Genomic DNA, 19,251 nt, shown 5'->3' with positions numbered 1-19,251 from the left:
GTGCTCCACTAAAAATTTACTTGACAACTCCTGCTCTCCCACCCATGGGCACAAGGCTACCCATTGAGACACTGAGCTGGAGTTGCCCTAATCAGAATTTCTCAACAGTACTGCTAGGAACACTTCAAGGGGGGGAGGGTCTAACCCACCCTCAAGATGTGCATTTCCTATGGAGTGAGTGAAATGTTCTGTCCTGGGCACTTCTCTGAACCTAGTAATGTTCTGGAGACCACAGCCTTGTATCATCAGTTGGTATCAACACCCAAGAAAACATCCATTGTGTTTCCTGCCTTGCCTTGACAGAAAAAGATAAAGGAAACCCACAGCTTGGAGAAAGGCGTGGACAGCCTTCATCCTCTTTTCATCCTTTTGTTGGCTGGACAGCTGGATGCAATTTGTATCTCTGAGGAGAAAGAGCTAGATAGCAATCATTTCCCAGTCTCAGGTGCTGTGGTGCCAAAACCTTCCTCCTGATGGCTTTAAGACAAACTGGCTGCTTCTGATCTTACCCAATGCCTTTTTGAGATACTATTATCTACTTTGATGCACAATCTGACAATACAGAACAGGGAAAGCTTCATTTCATGGGATGAAGCCATGTTCCCCATCAGCCAGGCTCCTCTGTTTTCTCAAGCAAGTGCCAAGACAGGGTAGCATTTCTGCATGTGTAGGGTCACTTGTGGACCTGTAGATCCCAAGAAGAAGGTCGAGGGGAGTAGGAGAAGAAGGGTTTGTACTGGAAATGGGGCCCTGCATCCTGAGGAGAGGAGGGTAGGTGTTGCTCTCTCCTGTATAAAAAGGTTATATCTGAGATGTGAGGTATGAGAGGTGGGAATTGAAAGTCTTTCAAGGACTGGTCGCTGCTCTATCTGAGGAGTGATTAGATAGAAGAAAAAACAAATTGTCCTTACCTGAATCTTCCAAGAAACAGACTAATCCCTTGCTCAAGTTCGGTAACACAATAGTATGTGCTTATACTGTGAGACATTCTTAGTATCAGTATCGTTGAAGGCCAAAATTTTGTTTCCCATAAATAATGAACTTTGCAGGCTGAGTGCTCTTAATTTTGCTCCTGAGGCCAGGTGCAACTCCATTCTGAATCTGTCTGAATGTGAGTTTCTTGCTTTCCCCACCACAGACGTTGCATCCTGTAGAACAATGTTTCACTTTGCTGCAAATGTGCAGCAATGTGCTGTGCACGATGCTACCTGGTTTCTTTGGGCACTGAAAATCCAACTATATGTACAGCATAATTGTGGCTTTCCCATCCTCTTTGGTTTGAATTTTTCCTGCCTTACTAGTGTAGAGGTGCTTCCTGCTTGTTGCTCAGTCTTCCAGACCGCCAATGACTGCATCTCATGCTAATGTATGTACACATTTGGCAATGCTTTAAGAACACAAAAAGGTCCTGTGATTATAAATGTTTCATAAAATTCATATTTAAAGAAAAACATTTCAGTATTTTTAGTAATGTGAATGCAATATTAGGCTTATAAGCATTTAAATGAGTCAGATGCTTTATTAGTCCATTTCAGAAACTCTTCTCTGTACATGAATGAAAAATTTAAATGGAAATGGTTCTGAAAGAAATAGTGCTGAACATAGCCATATGAAAAGCAATCTAAAAATCCTGACAGAGGTAAAGAAAAAGAAAGTAAAGTGCTCATGATGTATGGGTGTCTAAGAATGAAAGATAAATTGTTCCTTGCATGTGCTGTGTCAAACTAGTTGTTGCTCCAAAGCTCTTTACAGGCTTTATGCCCACACACGGAGCGAGCTGCACATCCTCCCTAGTAACGCTGAGTAAGATGCAGAAAGGGGAACTGCTCAGAGTCTGCCAAGATTAAAGCACCTCAGAGGCTTAAATTTGCACTTTTTCTGTCCTTGTGCTAAACGATAAGGAGATGTCAGCCTGCAACAACAGGCCTGATCCCACAGATATTTCAGATGCAAAATATCTACCATAAAATCCAAGAAAAAAGGGGGAAATCAGTACAATAATCAGTCATTGCTCTGCACTGGTAGGTGTAATAGCAAAGTAGGGGTTTAAGGAAGCATATGAAGGAAGATAGTAATACGTTTTGCAGAGCTGCTCATAAGCAGGAGAGGCACAATGGCAAAAAGGACATAATTGCCACTTTGAAGATTAAGAACTGGGTAAGAAAGGCCAACATCATGAGATAATTTGAGGAAGACACAAAATTTCACCGTTTGCACCCATGCATTTTGCGTAGCGATGTGTGCCCAGAAGATGAAAAGGGACTGACCTAAATATAAATGAGGAAATAGGAATGAGAAGCTTTCAGAAGAGAGAACTGTAAATTCTGTAAGGGTAGCTGCTGTAAAAGGGACATTTACATACTAAGAAGGAAGAAATAAAAGATACAGCTGAAGACTGTCAAAACAGCTTCAAGCTAAATGTGTGACAGCTTCCAGTAATTCAGATCCCTTATGGGCAGGAAGGTCCTGGACATTCCCCTGTGAAGGAAGGACTCTGAGGCTGGCAGGGTACGACAGCGTGTCCTCCGGTATGCTCTCTGTGTTTCACATGCCAGCCAGTGAGAAGGAAACGGATTGTAGGCGAAACCACCATCTGCTTTTGTCAATAAAAGACCGTGTGCATGGCTCCAGCCTAAACAGACCGAAGCCAGCCTTTTATAGCTGCATGGGGGGGGGGAAATGGGAGACCTTACTAAAATGTGAGGAAGTATAATTTAAAAGGAATAAACAAAAATTACTATGACACACCTTCATCTGCTCTGTATAGGCTCCAACATAGTATCATAGAAGGCATGGGAACTTGTAAAGGCAGGGGTTTGCATTAAACCTATGATTTTCTCAGCTTCCTAGGACCTTGCTTCAAGAACATTATTACAGATATTGTTTTCTCACACATTAATGTAATTTGTACTGAACAGGGGAAAAAAGACATAATGTGTACAGAACACATTTGTATACCCCATTCACTAAAAGCACCTCACAATCTTTGACATATTTATTCTTCCAAGGAACATAAGAGGGTGTATTAATAACCATACACCATTTAACTGAGGCACAAAACCACAGAAATGCAATGTCTTGAAATGGAAGTGAGTATAGGCACAGCTGAGGCAGCACTGAAAACAGTATCACATACCAAATGTGTGGTATGTGGTGGTGGCTGTGGTGGGAAGGGCCCTCTGGGGATTGTTTGATCCAAATCCCCCTGCTCGAGCAAGGTGACCGAAAGCCACTTCCCAAGGATTGCACCCAGGTGACTTATGAAGATCTCCAAGGATGGAGACTGCACAGCCACCCTTTGGCAACCGAGGGGACATTCCGTTCGCCCATAGTTCACCAGATAATCCTTCCTTCCCATCTTGGTGATAGGACTGATATTTGCTTCCTTCTAGTCCTCAGGATTCTGCCCACAACTTTTCAAAGATAACAAATAGTATCCTTGCAGTGACATCGGGCAGTTATCTCAACTCTTGTGGGTACATCCATTCAGATCCCATGGACTTGTTTAAATATTGCTTTCAACCGAGTCCTCCTCTACCAACAGTGAGTCTTCCTTGCTCCAGACTTCCCTTTTGGACTCAGAGGTCTAGTGTTCCCAAAGGCTATTCTTACCAGCAAAGACTGAGGCAAAGAAGGCATTCAATATCTTGGCCTGTTATGTAACTTTGGTTGACAGGGTCCCTGCCCCATTCCACAGCAGACCCACATTTTCCCTACTCTTCCTTTCGCTGCTGATGTATGTGTACAAGCCCTTCTCATCCCTCACCAAATTGAACTCTAGGTGGGCTTTGGCTTTCCTAACCCCAACCCTGCATGTTGTGTATATATTCTTCCTGGGTTACCTGCTTCTGCCTCTTATGTGCTTTTTTTTTATGCTCAAGCTGAGCTAGGAGCTCCTTGCTTATCTGTACAGCCTTCCTACTGCCTTTCTTTAACAGTGGCTTGATAGCAGCTTGGGTACAAGGTGTGTTTGGCAACAAAGACACAGAGAGTTGAACTCAGAAAACTTTTCTTCACCAAGATGAGTCAGTTCATTTGTGCTTAATTCCATGTCTGCTTCCAATACCCACAACCAGGTGTAGTAACACCTGGTGCCCTGACCCAGCATCCTGGTCTACAGGGCACACATACCTACAGAGACTTACTTCAACCATATAGGTAGTCTGCCACAATGCAGGAATATGGACACAAATGTCCCCATGTTAAATTAGTTATTTCACCAATAACCCCTCCTGTCTCTTGCATTATGCATATGCACTTTTCTAAATCAAACAGCTGAATTTGTAATTGTTAACCCAGTTGTTTTAACCACCCTTACTTTACTGGCCTTTGAGCTTCATAGCTGTAGTTTCTTGCATTACTGGCTACAAAAATGACCTCTCAGTTATCCCATTCACAACATATTCAACAATCAGTATGTGGCTGCAGGAACATTTACAGCATGAACTTCTAAAGCCACTGTTAAAAAAAATAATAATTTCTTACACTAAGAGATTGGATCAACCCCCTCAGTGTGTAGACAGAAATATCTATTAAACATAGACATTAGGGAAAAATTCTTCACTGAAAGGGTTATCGGGCACTGGAACAGGCTGCCCAGGGAGGTGGTTGAGTCACTGACCCTGGATGTATTTAAAAGATGGGTAGATGAGATGCTTGGGGATATGGTTTAGTAGAGGACAGTTATGGTTGGAGTTGATGATCTCAAAGACCTTTTCCAGCCTAGTAATTCTGTGATTCTGGATAGTTCGTACAACCAGATCTGATGGAGAGTGTCCCTGCAGGGGGATGTTGGATCTAGATGATATTTAAGGTCCTTCCAACCCAAACCATTCTATGATTCTATATCTCTATGATTCCATGAATTTGGAGAATCATAGAATGGTTGTTCACAGCTCTATCCAACCCGGCCTTAAACACCTCCACAGCCTCTCTGAGCACCCTGCTCCAGTGTCTCACCACCCTCATAGCAAAGAATTTCTTCCTAACATCTAATCTAAACCTATCTTCTTTCAACTTGAAGCCATTACCCCTTGTCTGATCGCTACACTCCCTGATAATTACAACTGGACTCACTGTACAGGTAAAGCAGACTCTTGTAGGGGTTTGTAGAACTGGGTATGAACTTAATTCTCTTGCATCAGGTTACTATGGAAAGCAAGGTGCTACAAGACAGAATGCACATAGAATAAACACTTGCTGAAAATTTTTAGGCTTAACATAAACCAAAATAAGATTGTGGTGGGCATATAATAGTGGAATGGTACTCTGAATAGTCTGATTCATTCTTTCAATGTGCCAATGAGAATAGGAAAAAAAAGAGAGATGGAAGGTCTGACATATCTAATATGAAGCATCAGTGAACCTGTCTGTCTGTTGAGGGATTATAAAATGCAGGTAAATCTACAGACAGACGTATTTGTGGTTTGGTCACCCAAACCCAAACTAAGAATTTAACACCACTGCTGAACTGGATTCTAACTGGGCCCAGGAACACTAGGTCAAAAGTGTGATCTGTCACCATTTTTCAAAATGCCAGGAGAGAGAGGAGGCCAGAGGTGCAACCAGAGGCGCCCAACCAATGGACTGTGTCCCACCTCGTCCGTCCTGGCTCCAAAGGGCTTCAGAAGTGTCTGCCTGAGGGTCTTCCCTGGAGAGACACAGAAGAGACCTCTGTGTGTGTGATGGTCAGAGCAATTGATGCTTACATGGACATTGACCTACCTTGTGTGTGAAGGAGGTCCTGTCACGTAGTAGGCAAAGGCCTGCAGCATGCAGTCCTCTCCTATCCCCAGCACAAGCAGCTGGCCTGCCTTGCTGGAAGTACAGCAGTGCCAGGGCATACCAGCTCTCTCTGCTCAGTTTGTTCCACACTGCAGAGAAGTGATTATTTGAGGGCTGAAGAATGAGTTTAAAATGGACCCTGACCCTGTCCCTGGGTCAGAATGCTACCACTGGACTTTGGGTGCAAGCCCTTGCTTGCTCCAAGAGCTAGAAACAAGAGAACAGCAACGCTTTCAGCAGAGCAAGGGCCTGAGGCAAGCTCTCTCCCACTCCCAAGCAGGCACGCTGAATGATTGGAGTGCAGAATCGTGCTCGTCTTTTGGAGCAATTACTATGCAATTCTCCACGCCAAAGAGCTACTTTTAATTCCTTTGCTGAGCAGCTTCAGCAAGGGAAAATGGAAACATTTGTGCTGGCACTCCCTCGCCCTACAACTTCATGGGAAAAGCAGGGGGAGGTAAATGAAGGGATTCAATTTTATTTTTTTTTTTAGGTGGGAATTAAACCCATGTTTCCTGAGCCCCAGCATTGATCTGCTGGATGAAAGGGGACTGCCTCTTAAGCTTTCAAAGGGGCTAAAGCACCTCACGGCAGGAAAGAGGTCAGAGTGTCGGCTCCAGAGTGAAGGGATATACTTCTCTACAACCAAATCTAAGGAATCCAAGTCTCTGAGATCAGCACCGATGCTTCATATTTCCTATTCCAGATATATTTCTCTCTAGCTGGGGATTATATGGCCACCGATAGCAAATTTGTGCCCTATTAGGACATGAGACAGCACAGGTCACACACATGTCTGCCAAGTCGACTGAGATGCAAGGCACAGCATTTATTTCAGCTACCTGAAGCAAACTGGCTTCCTGAGCTGAGTATAATGATAGTAATAGCAATAATAAACAACAACGACTTGTACTGGCTCAGCCTTTTGCACCTTGTGGCTGCAACGTATTTGTTCAGGCAGCGAGAATCATAAACCCCGAGTCAGGGGACCGGCCTCCACCTGCCAGCTGGGCAAGCTACAGACTTTGGCACTTGGCTTTCTCCCGGCAGCCGGAGCCCTGCGGAGAGCCTAGGCACTTGACATGAGGGTTGCCAGTTCCACAACCCTGAGCCCTTGCTTGATTTAGTCCTGAATCAGTTTCGATTCACAGCAAGTAAAAATCAGGAATCCAAGTCCCTGACTCAAGCACAAATGCTTCCTATTTCCTATTTTAGATGGCTTTCTGTTTAGCTGGGGCTATCAGTTTCATTTCACACCTTACGACACTTCCCAGCATAATTGCATGTGGTTCCACTCTTTTATTTAAATCCCACCCCCACAAAATCTAGCTGGAACTCATGAAAGCCAGGCTGGCTTGTTCATCAAAAGCGTTGTAGGCGCGTTGACACAAAACACTCCTCGTTAAAGCACACGTGGCCTTTCAAAACAACTCGATAAGGCATCACCTGTCAACGCCACTCTCACCAATACCTGGTTGTCAGGCATTTTTTACTCAGATCAGATGTCCCTGCACAACTGAAGAGGGAGCATGACAGTGGAAAGGAGCTGAAGGTGGGGAGAAGGGGGGGTGGCATGAGGCAGTGGCGCTGCTGAAGCGAATGTCCCTGGAATCATAGAATCATAGAATGGTCTGGGTTGGAAGGGACCCCAAGGATCATAGAGCTCCAACCCCCCTGCCACAGGCAGGGACACCAACCTCCAGGCCTGGATCTACACAAGGCTGCCCAGGGCCCCATCCAACCTGGCCTTGAACACCTCCAGGGACGGGGAATCCACTACCTCTCTGGGCAGCCTGTTCCAGCACCTCACCACTCTTTCTGTAAAAAACTTCCCCCTAATATCTAATCTAAACCTTCCCTCCTTTAGTTTTAATCCATTCCCCCTTGTCCTGCCATTATCTGCTCTTTTAAAAAGTCGAATCCCCTCCTGCCTATAAGCTCCCTTCAGGTACTGGAAGGCTGCAATGAGGTCCCCCCGCAGCCTTCTCTTCTCCAGGCTGAACAAGCCCAGTTCCCTCAGCCTCTCTTTGTAGGCAGCTTAACTTCGTGCCGCATCAGGTTATCACCTACTTGTCAGTGCTGCTCCTTGTCTGGCCACACCAAGAGTTACAGAAGCAAAACCAGGAGGAAACTACCCTTCCCCTCTCAAAAAGGGGGGAAGGAGGCAGGGGCGAGGGAGGGAATAGTTTTCTGCTGGTTTAACTCTCTAAAATGGCTTATCAGGAGGACAGAGGAAAGCCAGGGCACGCACAATGGAAGGAGTGGAGCTGTAGGGCCACAGCACCGGAACGAATGGAGCAAAGAAGTGCTCCCAATGCTGACTTAGATCCGGTAAAATTGTGGGGGAATTCTTTATCCTTAGAAAGGATGGATGTAAAAAGTTTACAGATCTCTGCTCTAGAGCTACTACTGTTGTTGTTGTTGTCCATGTAGTGCTTAATGCCATGGAACCCTTATGCCCATCTCTTTGCTGCTGAAATGCAGTTCTGTAAGGAAAAATCAGTGTATAGCAGGGACCAGTCATTCAGTGGTATACTTATACCTTCTCTGTTAATTGTTGTTTCTCTCTGTGATTGTTCTTAAGGGAGGGGCTTGAGCTTTACTGGAGTGTTTTTGCTTTTGTATGATCTAAGGAATTTTTTGTTTGTTTGGGGTTGGGTCTGTTGTTGGGTTTTCTTATTCTTATTCTTGATTTTACTTTCTCGGTCTTTTTTTTTTTTCCCCCTAGAAGTAACCATCCTCATTACTGGAGGCTGATTACCTAGTTGGTTGACAGATATTTTTTTGTAATATATAAGAAATAATAACTGTATCATACTTTTAAAATAGACAAGCTCTGTTAAGTTTTCAATTTCCCGGTGCACCAGATACTCAAACAGTCTGGATCCTATTTAACAAACATTGTTGAAAGTATTCAGTTAATAAAAGCTTGGCAAATATTGGTAAAGAGCTTGTAATGGTTGTGAGTGACATAAAGGTTAAAAGCTTTTGATAGCTTTGCACCAAACTGGGGTAAAGCTTGAAGGAAGTGATGTGTCAGTAAGAAATCTCAGCACTGAAACACTCATTTCTGGGAAACAGGAAAAGATGCAACTATTCCACAAATCTGAGTTTAGTTTTAGAACTTGAACTTGAAACTTTGAACATTATTCAGATCACATCGTCCTGTTCTCTCATTATCAGAAAGTATATACAGATTAAAACAAGAATGGCAACCCCTCACTGTCCTGGCCTGACAGCTCCTGGGAAAGCAAGATTTTTTCTTTCCTATGTGTAAATTACACTGTTTCTCCATAATGACAAAGGCAAGAGAAGAAAGAACTTCAGGGTAGATTGGCATATAGGGAACATTATATCTTGGTTGTAAACTTTGATTATCACTTTTTTTGTTTTGCTTGCCGCCCTCCCTGCTCAGAGGAAAGGTCTCTGTGTGCCCCAGGACACAAGGGAGGTTTCCCAGCGCCTCTTCAGAGCTCAGATAGCCCAGGGGAGAGGCACAACGGGAACACCAGAAAGCACATGCTGCTTCAGGATTTCTATAAACACTGGATTCCAGCTCCCAAAACCGCTCTTAGATTCCCTTTCTTTAAAGACTTGTCTGGACGAGGATAAAGGTGTATTTAAAAAAAAAAAAAGTGTCAGTGAAAACTTTTAATTAACATGTTTTCAAATTCTCAGTGTTGACAGGGTGTGTTGCATTTTAGTGCATTTGCCAGCAAACGTGTTAAAATACATTTGTGTCCCATCTACACGTGGCAAGTTAGGACACGTTTTTTTTAAGAGTTTAGAAATTTAGCAGGAGTCAAAACGTGTTCATGGTTGTGCTTCTACCTTAGCCAAGGGTGAGCATCACTCGTGGGTTTTCCTGGGACTCTGCAGGGGAACTGTAACTTGGCCACCTTCTCCTTTGCCTGATCTGTCAAATGAAAGCGACGTCTCGTTTACCTGCCTTGCAGAAATGGAGGAAAAGGAATGTTTATACAGTATTGGGGAGACACGATTAAAAGCTCAGTGTTAGTGAGATGGGAAGTTGGTTGTGTAATTCGGAAGCTGTACCATAGCCATAGGATGGCCAACTGCAGTTTCGGAGGGCACAGTGTAAGGTCAGGACTTCTGTAGCCACGTAACCCAGAGCGTGGCCAAACACTTTGTAGGGCCAATTTTGCCTCAGCTGCTCTTGGGTAGAAAGCTAGTAGCTTTTTTCTCCAACCTCCCCACAGAAGGTCGATGTAAAGTTGGCATAAGCACTGTACATCACACTTATACCTGGCTAGCTTGACAGAAAGGTTTGTGTTTATATACTGTAGCTGCAAGGCAGAAACTCAGTATTAGTGCTCACAGCTGAGCATCAGTAACTCTGGTGCCGCTGTGATGCTGATTTGCTGGGCAGGACTCTACAAACCATTTTGTCAATCCACACAGCCCAGTCTGCCCCCTTCCCAAATGGAGAGGACAAAAATAATCTCAGGTGAAGTGTGCCAAGAAAAGTCCCATTTTGGAAGTACTACAAAAAGACAACTTCGGGTTGGGGGGTGTGGGGTGTGTATGTGTACAACACCCACTGAGAAATGAGGAAATTGGCTGGGGTTGGCTGGGGGAGGGGGCCTTAACCTTTTAGCAAAGCTAGGGGAGGTTCATCCTGCCGCTGCCCTGAGAACAGCTCCTCAGGGTTTGTTTCTGGGCTCCTTGGAGTTGTGTCTTGGTCACTTCTGTCATCTTAGAAACAACGTCACCCAAATCAGAGGGGTGGGGGGGGAGGCGGGGTACTGAGAATTTTTGCTGACACAGCTGTGATAAAAGCCCTAATGCAAATACCTGCCAATGGTACCATGATTTTCGGGCACTAAATGTCCAACAGCCCCTACACAAGCACTTTTTACACTAGTACATCCTTGCTTCTGCTGAAGAAATGCTGCAACATCTTTTTGTGTGGAAGACAATGCAGAAAACTGGTATTTTCACATATGTCTTTAGTCCTACTGCAATACACCCATCAGGGATTGTTGGGGAGGGGGATATTTTTTTTTTCCTTTTCTTTCTTTTTCCCCCTTGGTAGGAGATGAAAAGACCAGGAACTTGAGTAAAGGGCAAGTTTAAGAACGAGGAATCTCCCTTCCAGCGTATCTGTGTGCTTGTAGCTTAAAGGTGTAGTGTGACAAGGAGCAGCCTGGTAACTGGTGGGCTCAAGAGGTCAGTTAAGGGGTTAAATCTTGTATTTGCACCTCACATTCAAGGGTTTGGGTTGGAAAGCAGAGATAGCTGTCCAGGTTGTAGCACACCGGGACGGGCAGAGAGAGTGTACACATATTCCAGATTTCCTGCTTGTCCAGAGGCTCTGCTGAAGAACTTGTGGAACTAAGCACCTAGAGTAACACCAGCCAAGGGCTCTTTTATTTTTCTTCTTCTTTCTTTTAAAGTTGTAAAACATTGAGATGCTTGAAAAACGTATCGAAAGCACGATGCAAAGCACACACAGCCAGAACTCCCGCAGTGAAACCCTTTCAGTGAGATTACTCTGAAATTCAGGCGTAGCTGCGGTGGGCAGTAACTCCCGTGCAGGTGGAACCACAGATACCCGTGCGAGGTGGGCAGATGACCTTTCTGATACTGATCGTGCAGTCCGGCCATGGTCTCCCAGCACCTCTTTCTGTGGTGATCTGTTGCATCAAGGGGTGTAAAAAAGCAGCAAACCAATCCAAACCAACAACCCAACACTGAACAGCGAAATCACGATCCGCTTCGTATCCAGATTGAAAGGAGAGAAAGCACCGCGCGCGGAGTCCCCTTGGCAAGCGGAGGAGGATCACGAAGAAGGAAGCTGGCCGGAGCTCCGTGCCCCACGGTCGCGCTGCCGTCACGCTGCAAGGTGAGCCCTCCGTGATGCTCCCTCCATCCCCTCCTGCCGCCGCTGCCCTCTGCCGTACACTACTCCCCCGCGCACGCCGGTAGTGGGGCGGGGGGAAGCAGGCGGGAGACCCCCGGAGAGCTGCAGCCGCGGCGCCCCCGGCCCCACCCGGCCCCGCCGAGCCCAGCCCAGCCCAGCCCGGCAGGGCCGGCGGCCGCAGGTGACGCCGGGGCGGGCAGGGCCGCCCCCGGGCCCGCCAAGGAGCCCCCGTGGCCTCCCGGCCGTCGCCAGGGAAACCGCCCGGCGGCGCGGCCCCGCCGAGGGAGCCCCGGAGCGCGGCGGCGGCAACCACCGGCACCCCCGCCCCGCCGTGGGCGTTCACCTCGGCGGGGCCAGCGGCCACCCCTCCACCCCCCTCCCCGCGCCGGCTCCCGGGGGGGTGCGCGGCCGCGAGTGTGTGTGTGGAGAATCCCCGCGGGGGAGCGGGAGGCCGCTGCGCCGGGCTCGGTGGGGCGGGCGGAGGCGACCGAGACAAAGGGAGCGGCGGGCAGCGGCGGCTCTCGGCGGCGGGGGGGGGGAGCTGTGCGTGAAGTGCGGCGGGGGGCGAGGGAGCGGCTCCATACCACACCCCCCCCCCTCCGTCCCCCCGAAAAAAAAATCCGACCAAACGCCCCTTTTGCCGCCAAGAAACGAAATATTCTCCCAGGCGGCTGCAAACAACCGGCTGCCCTCGCCGGGGTTAATGAAAGGCGGCGGCGGCCGCACAAAGCCCACCGGCTCCGCCAGCCCCGGGTAATCCGCGGGGAGAGGAAGGTGGGCGGCTGGGCCCGGCGTCCCCGCTCCGCAGCGCTTCGTTATCGGAATAATTTCAACATCCTTATTTATAAACAAGAGGCGTTTGGAGGAGATTACCCGAGTTTGGGAAACGATCGTTCTGACGCTCGTTTCTGCTCCTTAAAAGGGGGTGGTGGTGTCGGAAAAGATGGGAGGGGGAGCGGGTTGGGGAAGGGGGGGGGGGTGTCTGGGCCAGCCTTTCCCGCATCGCACCGCGGAGGGAACCGGCCGGCTCCCCGCACACGCCGCCCCCTCCCCCGAGAAAGGAAATCAATTGGGTCCGCGATGTTTCACCCACCCCATCGCTGCTAAGCGCTCGAGATCACCGTTAATTCGCATGCATTAGTTTCGGGTTACGTGTTATTCGAGGGGTTTAAATTCAACGTAAACACCCGGTCGGGGCTCGGGGTTTGGGGAAGCGCAAGTGTGTGTCCCCGATACCGTCTCATCGCCCCCTACTCGAGTGCACGGAAACGTAATCCTGAAATGGGTCACCGCCTCAGAAAATACTTTAAAAACACAAATCAGGAATAATCAGACAGCAGAATTTAATTAGAGCCGTAGGCTAATCACAAAATATTTTATTCCGAGCCAATATCGCTGTGGGGGGAGGGGTCCGTTTCTGCTTCGGCAGCGGCTCCTGCCGCCGCTGCTTTCGCGTTTGCAACATCTGGCCTACAGACCTACTAATTTCGACTCGTGATCTCGTTTGGCGAAACCCGATCTACGTGGTTCAAATACCTTCCAAATTGGGGGGCGATTTAACAATCGCGACCAATTAAACCCAGAGAAGAAAAGGGAAAAAAAAAAAAAAGAAAAAAAAAAGAAAAAAACCAAAGGGAGGGGAGGGGGGTGAAGGGGAAGGGGGGGTGGGGGGGAAAGAAAGGCAGCAAATCCCCTCCTTCCCTCTCCCCCCGCCCCGGGCTCGCACACACTATCTGTTGCTCTCTCACGGCGGCAGCGGGTGGGGGCGGGCGCGGGGCCGGGACGGACTCACACTCAGGCTCACACTCGCACTCACACTCGCCCGCACGCCCCTCGCCCTATTGTCCCTGCCCGCCCGCCCCGCTTTATCGGGGCGTTTTGTTCGCTCCCCGGCGCGGAGCTCCGCGCGCCCGCCCGCGCCGCTCCGGAGCGGCACATTCATTATCGGCCGGGGGCTGATTTCAAACCGCTGCCATCGCGGCTCCATTGTTCGCCGGGCGGCCAGGCCCCGCCCCCCTTTGTGTGGCGCGGCGGCGATTGGCCGGCGCCGGGCGGAGGGCTGCCGTCACCGCTCGGGAAGCCCATTCATCTGTGCACTTGGGCGTTGGACTCCGCATCTTATTAGCAACCAGGGAGATTTCTCCATTTTCTCCTTGTCTACAGTACGGCTACAAATCTGGGATTTTTTATTACTTCTTTTTACTAAACTTGGGCTCCTTTTTTTTTTTTTTTTTGCTCGACTTTTTCCTCCTTTTTTTCCCCTCCCTCCTGTGCTGCTGCTTTTTGATCTCTTCAACTTTAAATTTTTTAAAAGGAGTGCATTATAATCGGTTCTGTTCTCTCTTCTCTTTTTTTTTTTTTTTTTTTTTTTTTTTTTCCCCTCTGGTGTGTGTGTGTGTTGCTGCTGCTGCTGGTCGCCCAGTATTTATACCAACCCAACGCTCTTTGTTTCCCCTCCTTTTGGATCTGTTGAGTTTCTTTGTTGAATAAGACAGCATGGGTGCCCAGTTCTCCAAGACCGCTGCAAAGGGCGAAGCCTCCGCCGAGAAACCTGGGGAAGCAGTGGCTGCATCTCCATCCAAGGCGAATGGACAGGTAAAACAAAAAAAAAATAATTAAAAAAAAATAAATTGAACCTACTCCTTTTTTAAAGCCAACTTCGACGGAGACTCTCTTTCGCATCCTGTTTAATTCTTCTTCCTTTGATGCCCCAGTGGCACATTCAATGGAGAATACGGTCGATCCTTTTATCTTTGCAACTGGGAGGCAAAGGAATCGTTTCTTTGGCGTTTACGGGGATGGTGTTTTTTGGTTCGGTTCGGGGTTTTTTTTTTGGACGGGCTCGGCTTTGAATGATTTGTTCCTTTATCTTTCCTGCGTGCGTGTGTGTGTAGGGGGGGGAGGGGGTACATCTTTTCCTTTATCCTTTTTTTTTTTTAAAATCCCTCGTGTATTGCGGTGGAAGCGTCCCAATGGCTCGTAAACGGGAGGATCTTATACCGCTCGGCTTTTCTGCCCGCTTTAGCCTCCTGCTCCCGAAGGCGCTCGGTGCCCAGCGCGAAACGCCTCTCGTGGTGCAGGATGCCCGTGTGTAGGAGCTGGGGCCGGAGCCGCCGGGGCTGGGGGCTCGGCGGGAACGCGGCTGCGGGCAGCCCCCTCGGGGGGGGGGGGGAGCGCGGGGCAGGGGCTGGCGCTGCCCGCCCCGTCCGCGGCGGCTCCGTCGCGGGGGTTGGCAGCCGCGGGGCACGGCTTTCTGTCACCACCATCACACACACGCGTGCGTGAGCCGGGCTGGCCGTGCCACCGGCGGCTGCCCCGCACAGCAGCAGCGGCGTTGCGGGCGGGCACCCCCCGCCGCCTCCGCAGCTGCCGCCCGGGGCAGCCAGCCGCGCTCCGGGCGCCTGAGAGATGCAAATAGAGGCGCGGGGAGTGGGGGGGGGGGGCGGAGGGGAGGGGGAAGAGGGGAGCGGGGTGCGCCTCTCCGCGCCGCCCGGGCGGAGAGGGGGCAGCGGCGAGCAGGGGGCCGGGGCTAGGCGAGCTTTGTTAGCCTTCCCCGCCCCGCGCCGCCGCCGCGGCTGGACGGGGCGCGCCGGGGGCGGGGGGTGCGCGGCGCCGCTGCCGCTGCGTGGAGCCGCGGCGCCCTCTGGTGGCCGCCGCCCGTCGCGCACGCCGCTGGGGGCGCCCGCCGCGGCCCGGGCGGTGGAGGGCCCGGGGTTTGCAACAGCGGAAGCGAAAAGCGGGCGAGGTAAAGGCCGCTGGACGGGGAGGGTGGCGGCGCCCCGTGTCCCCGTTCTTGTGTCCCCTTCCCCCCCCCCCCCCATCTTCGCGGCACCGCCGGTAACGCCCGTCGCTGTCTTGCAGGAGAACGGCCACGTGAAGGTGAACGGCGACGCCTCCCCCGCGGCGGCGGAGGCGGGCAAGGAGGAGGTGCAGGCCAACGGCAGCGCGCCCGCCGAGGAGACGGGCAAGGAGGAGGCGGCTTCGTCGGAGCCCGCCTCCGAGAAGGAGGCGGCCGAGGCGGAGAGCACCGAGCCGGCCTCCCCGGCGGAGGGCGAGTCCTCCCCCAAGACTGAGGAGGGCGCGACCCCCTCGTCCAGCAGCGAGACCCCGAAAAAAAAAAAGAAGCGCTTTTCCTTCAAGAAGTCCTTTAAGCTCAGCGGCTTCTCCTTCAAGAAGAACAAGAAGGAGGCCGGCGAGGGGGCAGAGAGCGAGGGCGGCGCCGCCGCCGCGGCCGAGGGCGGGAAAGAGGAGGCGGCGGCGGCGGCCCCCGAGGCGGCGGGCAGCGAGGAGGGCAAGGCCGCCGCCGAGGAGGCTTGCGCGGCCGCCGCCGGCAGCGCCGAGGCGGCGAAGGAGGAGGCGGGGGACTCGCAGGAGGCCAAATCGGACGAGGCCGCCCCCGAGAAGGCGACGGGAGAAGAGGCCCCGGCGGCTGAGGAGCAGCAGCCGCAGCAGCAGCAGCAGCAGGAGGGGAAGGGGAAAGCGGCGGAGGAGGCGGCGGGCACCGGCGCCGCCACGAGCGAGGCGGGTAGCGGCGACCAGGAGGCGGCCCCCGCGGAGGAGCCGGCGCGGCAGGAGCCCCCCTCCGAGAGCAGTCCGGAGGGACCCGCCGCCGAGTCGGCGGAGTAAGCGCCGCTGCCGCCCCTCGCCGACGGACTTTTCTTCCCCCCTGTTTGTTTGTTGGAGTGGTGCCAGGTACTGGTCTCGGAGAACTTGTCTACAACCAGGGATTGATTTAAAAGATGTCTCATTTCTTTTTTTTCTCTCCCCCCCGCAGCTCCCATCTCAAATCGTTGTGTGTTGCCGCCATTCCAACGGGCGGGGGGGGGGGCTCCCCTCCGCCCCTCCTCTCCCACCCTCTATATTTTGGGGTTTTTTTGTTTTGTTTTGACTTTTAATTTTTTTTTTTCATCAGTATTAATGTTTTCTTTTGGTCGGTTCGGGTTTTTTGGGTGATTTTTTTTTTTTTTTTAAGTTTTGGGCTTTTTTTATTTTGTTTTTATTTTGTTTTTTATTCCTTCATACTTCGCAACTCTTCATATTATAAAACTTATTCCCGATCGGTCTATGGACATGCCCATATATGAAGGAGATGGGTGGGTCAATAAGGGATATCAAATGAAGTGACAGGGGCCGCAGTGGGGAACCTGGGGCGCGCAGCCCTTGCCGGGAGCGCGCCCCGCCAGAAATGATGTAAGGGGTTAGTCTTTTTTTTAAAAGAAAGTTATTACGATGTATTTTGTGAGGCAGATGTTCTATAAGGTTTACAACACTACAAGTCTTGATTAAGAAGGAAAGGAAAAAGGAAAAAAAAATAAAAATAAAAAAAATCAATACCCAGATAAAGAGATCATAGTCTTAGGAATTCATTTAAACCATAGGAACTTTTCACTTATCTCATGTTAGCTGTATCAGTCAGTGATTAAGTAGAAATACAAGTTGTATAGGCTTTATTGTTTATTGCTGGTTTATGACCTTAATAAAGTGTAATTATGTATTACCAGCAGGGTGTTTTTAACTGTGACTATTGTATAAAAAAAAAACAAAAAAAACAAATCTTGATATCCAGAAGCACATGAAGTTTGCAACTCTTTCCACCCTGCCCATTTTTGTAAAACTGCAGTCATCTTGGACCTTTTAAACACAAATTTTAAACTCAACCAAGCTGTGATAAGTGGAATGGTTACTGTTTATACTGTGGTATGTTTTTGATTACAGCAGACAATGCTTTCTTTTCCAGTTGTCTTTGAAAATAAAGGAAAACTCTTCAGATGCAATGGTTTTTTTGTGTAGCATCTTGTCTATCATGTTTTTGTAAATACTGGAGAAGCTTTGACCAATTTGACTTAGAGATGGAATGTAACTTTGCTTACAAAAATTGCTATTAAACTCCTGCTTAAGGTGTTCTAATTTTCTGTGAGCACACTAAAAGCGAAAAATAAATGTGAATAAAATGTATAATTTGGTTGTCTTTCTTTTATGGATACTCTGGTAGCTTAAAGGGACTAGCCAGTACTGCCTAAATTTGTATAAAGACGTGTGCTGTTAGCACTAGCTTTTGAAAACTACCTTCCTAGATCCTGGACTCTGTAATACTGTGCATCTCTTAGAGAAATTGGACGGGGTGCACCAGGTAAACACATTTATAGGTTTTTCTGGCTCTAAAACAAAGAGGGGAAAGGCAGTCTGAGCATGTACAGTACGATTCTCCTGTCCAGGCTCCATCTTGCTTTTAAGACCAGAGGTATCCAGCAGCGCATGAGAGTCTTGCCTCTTGAGGAAAATAAGATTTTCATTTGAAAATGAAATGAAAATGAATCTTTTTTTTTACACCGAATTGCTTTAAAAAAACTTAAGCTCTCCATCAGGCGTCCCACTTGTGTCTGGGTGTGCTGGTCTTTACCCAGGTACCCAGACGACTAGGTGGAGAACTTGGTTTCCTAGGCACTCAGCCTGGAGGGAGAAAGGGGGAATGAACACTGCCATTCTGCTCAAAGTAAATTAAAAGCAATATTTTTCTTTTTTTCCTCAAGTGCTGCTCCCAAGTACAGGTGAGTTACAAAACAGATTTCAAAATTTGTCTATAAAAATAATCACTTGGTGCTTGCCTTTAATTGTTGGGCTTTTTTGGCTAATTTCCAGCATATTGCTCAGGGCATATTATGCCTTAATAAAACAGTGGGCTCATGCAAGAAAAGCAGCAGTGGCATTTGGAGGGTGGAAATTGATTCAAGAAAGTGTTGCTTCTAAGTTTATAGGAGAAAGTTTAGTGTTACACTTATTTGCTTCCACCTAAATTTTCAGCAGAAACTCTTTGGAAGCAATTATGATTCATTTTATGAGAAAATGGCACGTTAGCACCTTGTTCCCTAAAGAACAAAGCCTAAACTGAATGAAGTATAGTAGATTTCCTGCTGAATGCGTACCTTTTTAATTTTTTTTTGGTTGGTTCCTTTTTCTTTTTTCTTTTTTTCTTTTTTTTTTCCTTTTATTCAGCTGTCTACCATTTTAACTTTGGCTTGTATGTACTCTAGTTGCCCTGGTATTTCTCTATAGCTTTAGAAATGTATTGAAACTATGCTATAATTGCTGAGGGACAAAAATAAATGGATGTAAAACAAGATCCTCCACACCAGTGTCATTCTTGGAGTACATGTGTTTGAAGTCTAGTGCATAACTGCTTTGCTAAGGGGTTTTTATACCATGGCTGTAAAAACCTGTTCTGAGACGCATGATGTCTTGGCCATAGAGTCAATGTCTCTTTTTAATAAATATATATATATATTTAAATCCAAGGATTCTTAAAGAGAAGTCTGAATTTCTTCTTTTCTTTTTTTTTGGGGGGAGGGGGGCTGGGGGGAGGTCGTCATGCTGTATGTACACATACGAAGAAAATAATGGCTAGTAAAGTTCTTTTCCAGTTTTTCCCCTGATGTGCTCTCCTCAAACTTCCCTGCTCTTTTTCCTCAGCTGGTGGCGTTTCCTGAAGTGCTTCCAGAAGTTCCTGGTGGTGCAGAATCTCTTCTGCCCCAGCAGCTGGGCTCCTGGCCTGGGGCTTTGTCGTTCCATGGCTTGAAATCTCTTTC

The 19,251-nt window shown here is 48.7% G+C and overlaps 1 protein-coding gene across 1 annotated transcript; it reads left to right on the top strand.

Annotated features, from left to right (window-relative positions):
- Positions 1-14,164: 14,164 nt before the first annotated feature.
- MARCKS (myristoylated alanine rich protein kinase C substrate) lies at positions 14,165-17,698 on the top strand (the record flags this gene model as incomplete). Its single annotated transcript, XM_084261262.1, has 2 exons — positions 14,165-14,263; positions 15,530-17,698. 2 exons carry the CDS (start codon positions 14,165-14,167, stop codon positions 16,292-16,294), a joined length of 864 nt encoding a protein of 287 aa, XP_084117388.1. The 3' UTR covers positions 16,295-17,698.
- Positions 17,699-19,251: the final 1,553 nt, after the last annotated feature.

Source organism: Gallinula chloropus (genome assembly GCF_964237585.1).
Source record: "Gallinula chloropus genome assembly, chromosome: 3".
In the NCBI taxonomy this organism is placed as follows: Eukaryota; Metazoa; Chordata; class Aves; order Gruiformes; family Rallidae; genus Gallinula; species Gallinula chloropus.
Note: the sequence above shows the minus strand (reverse complement) of the source record. Positions and strands in the feature narration are given on the sequence as shown.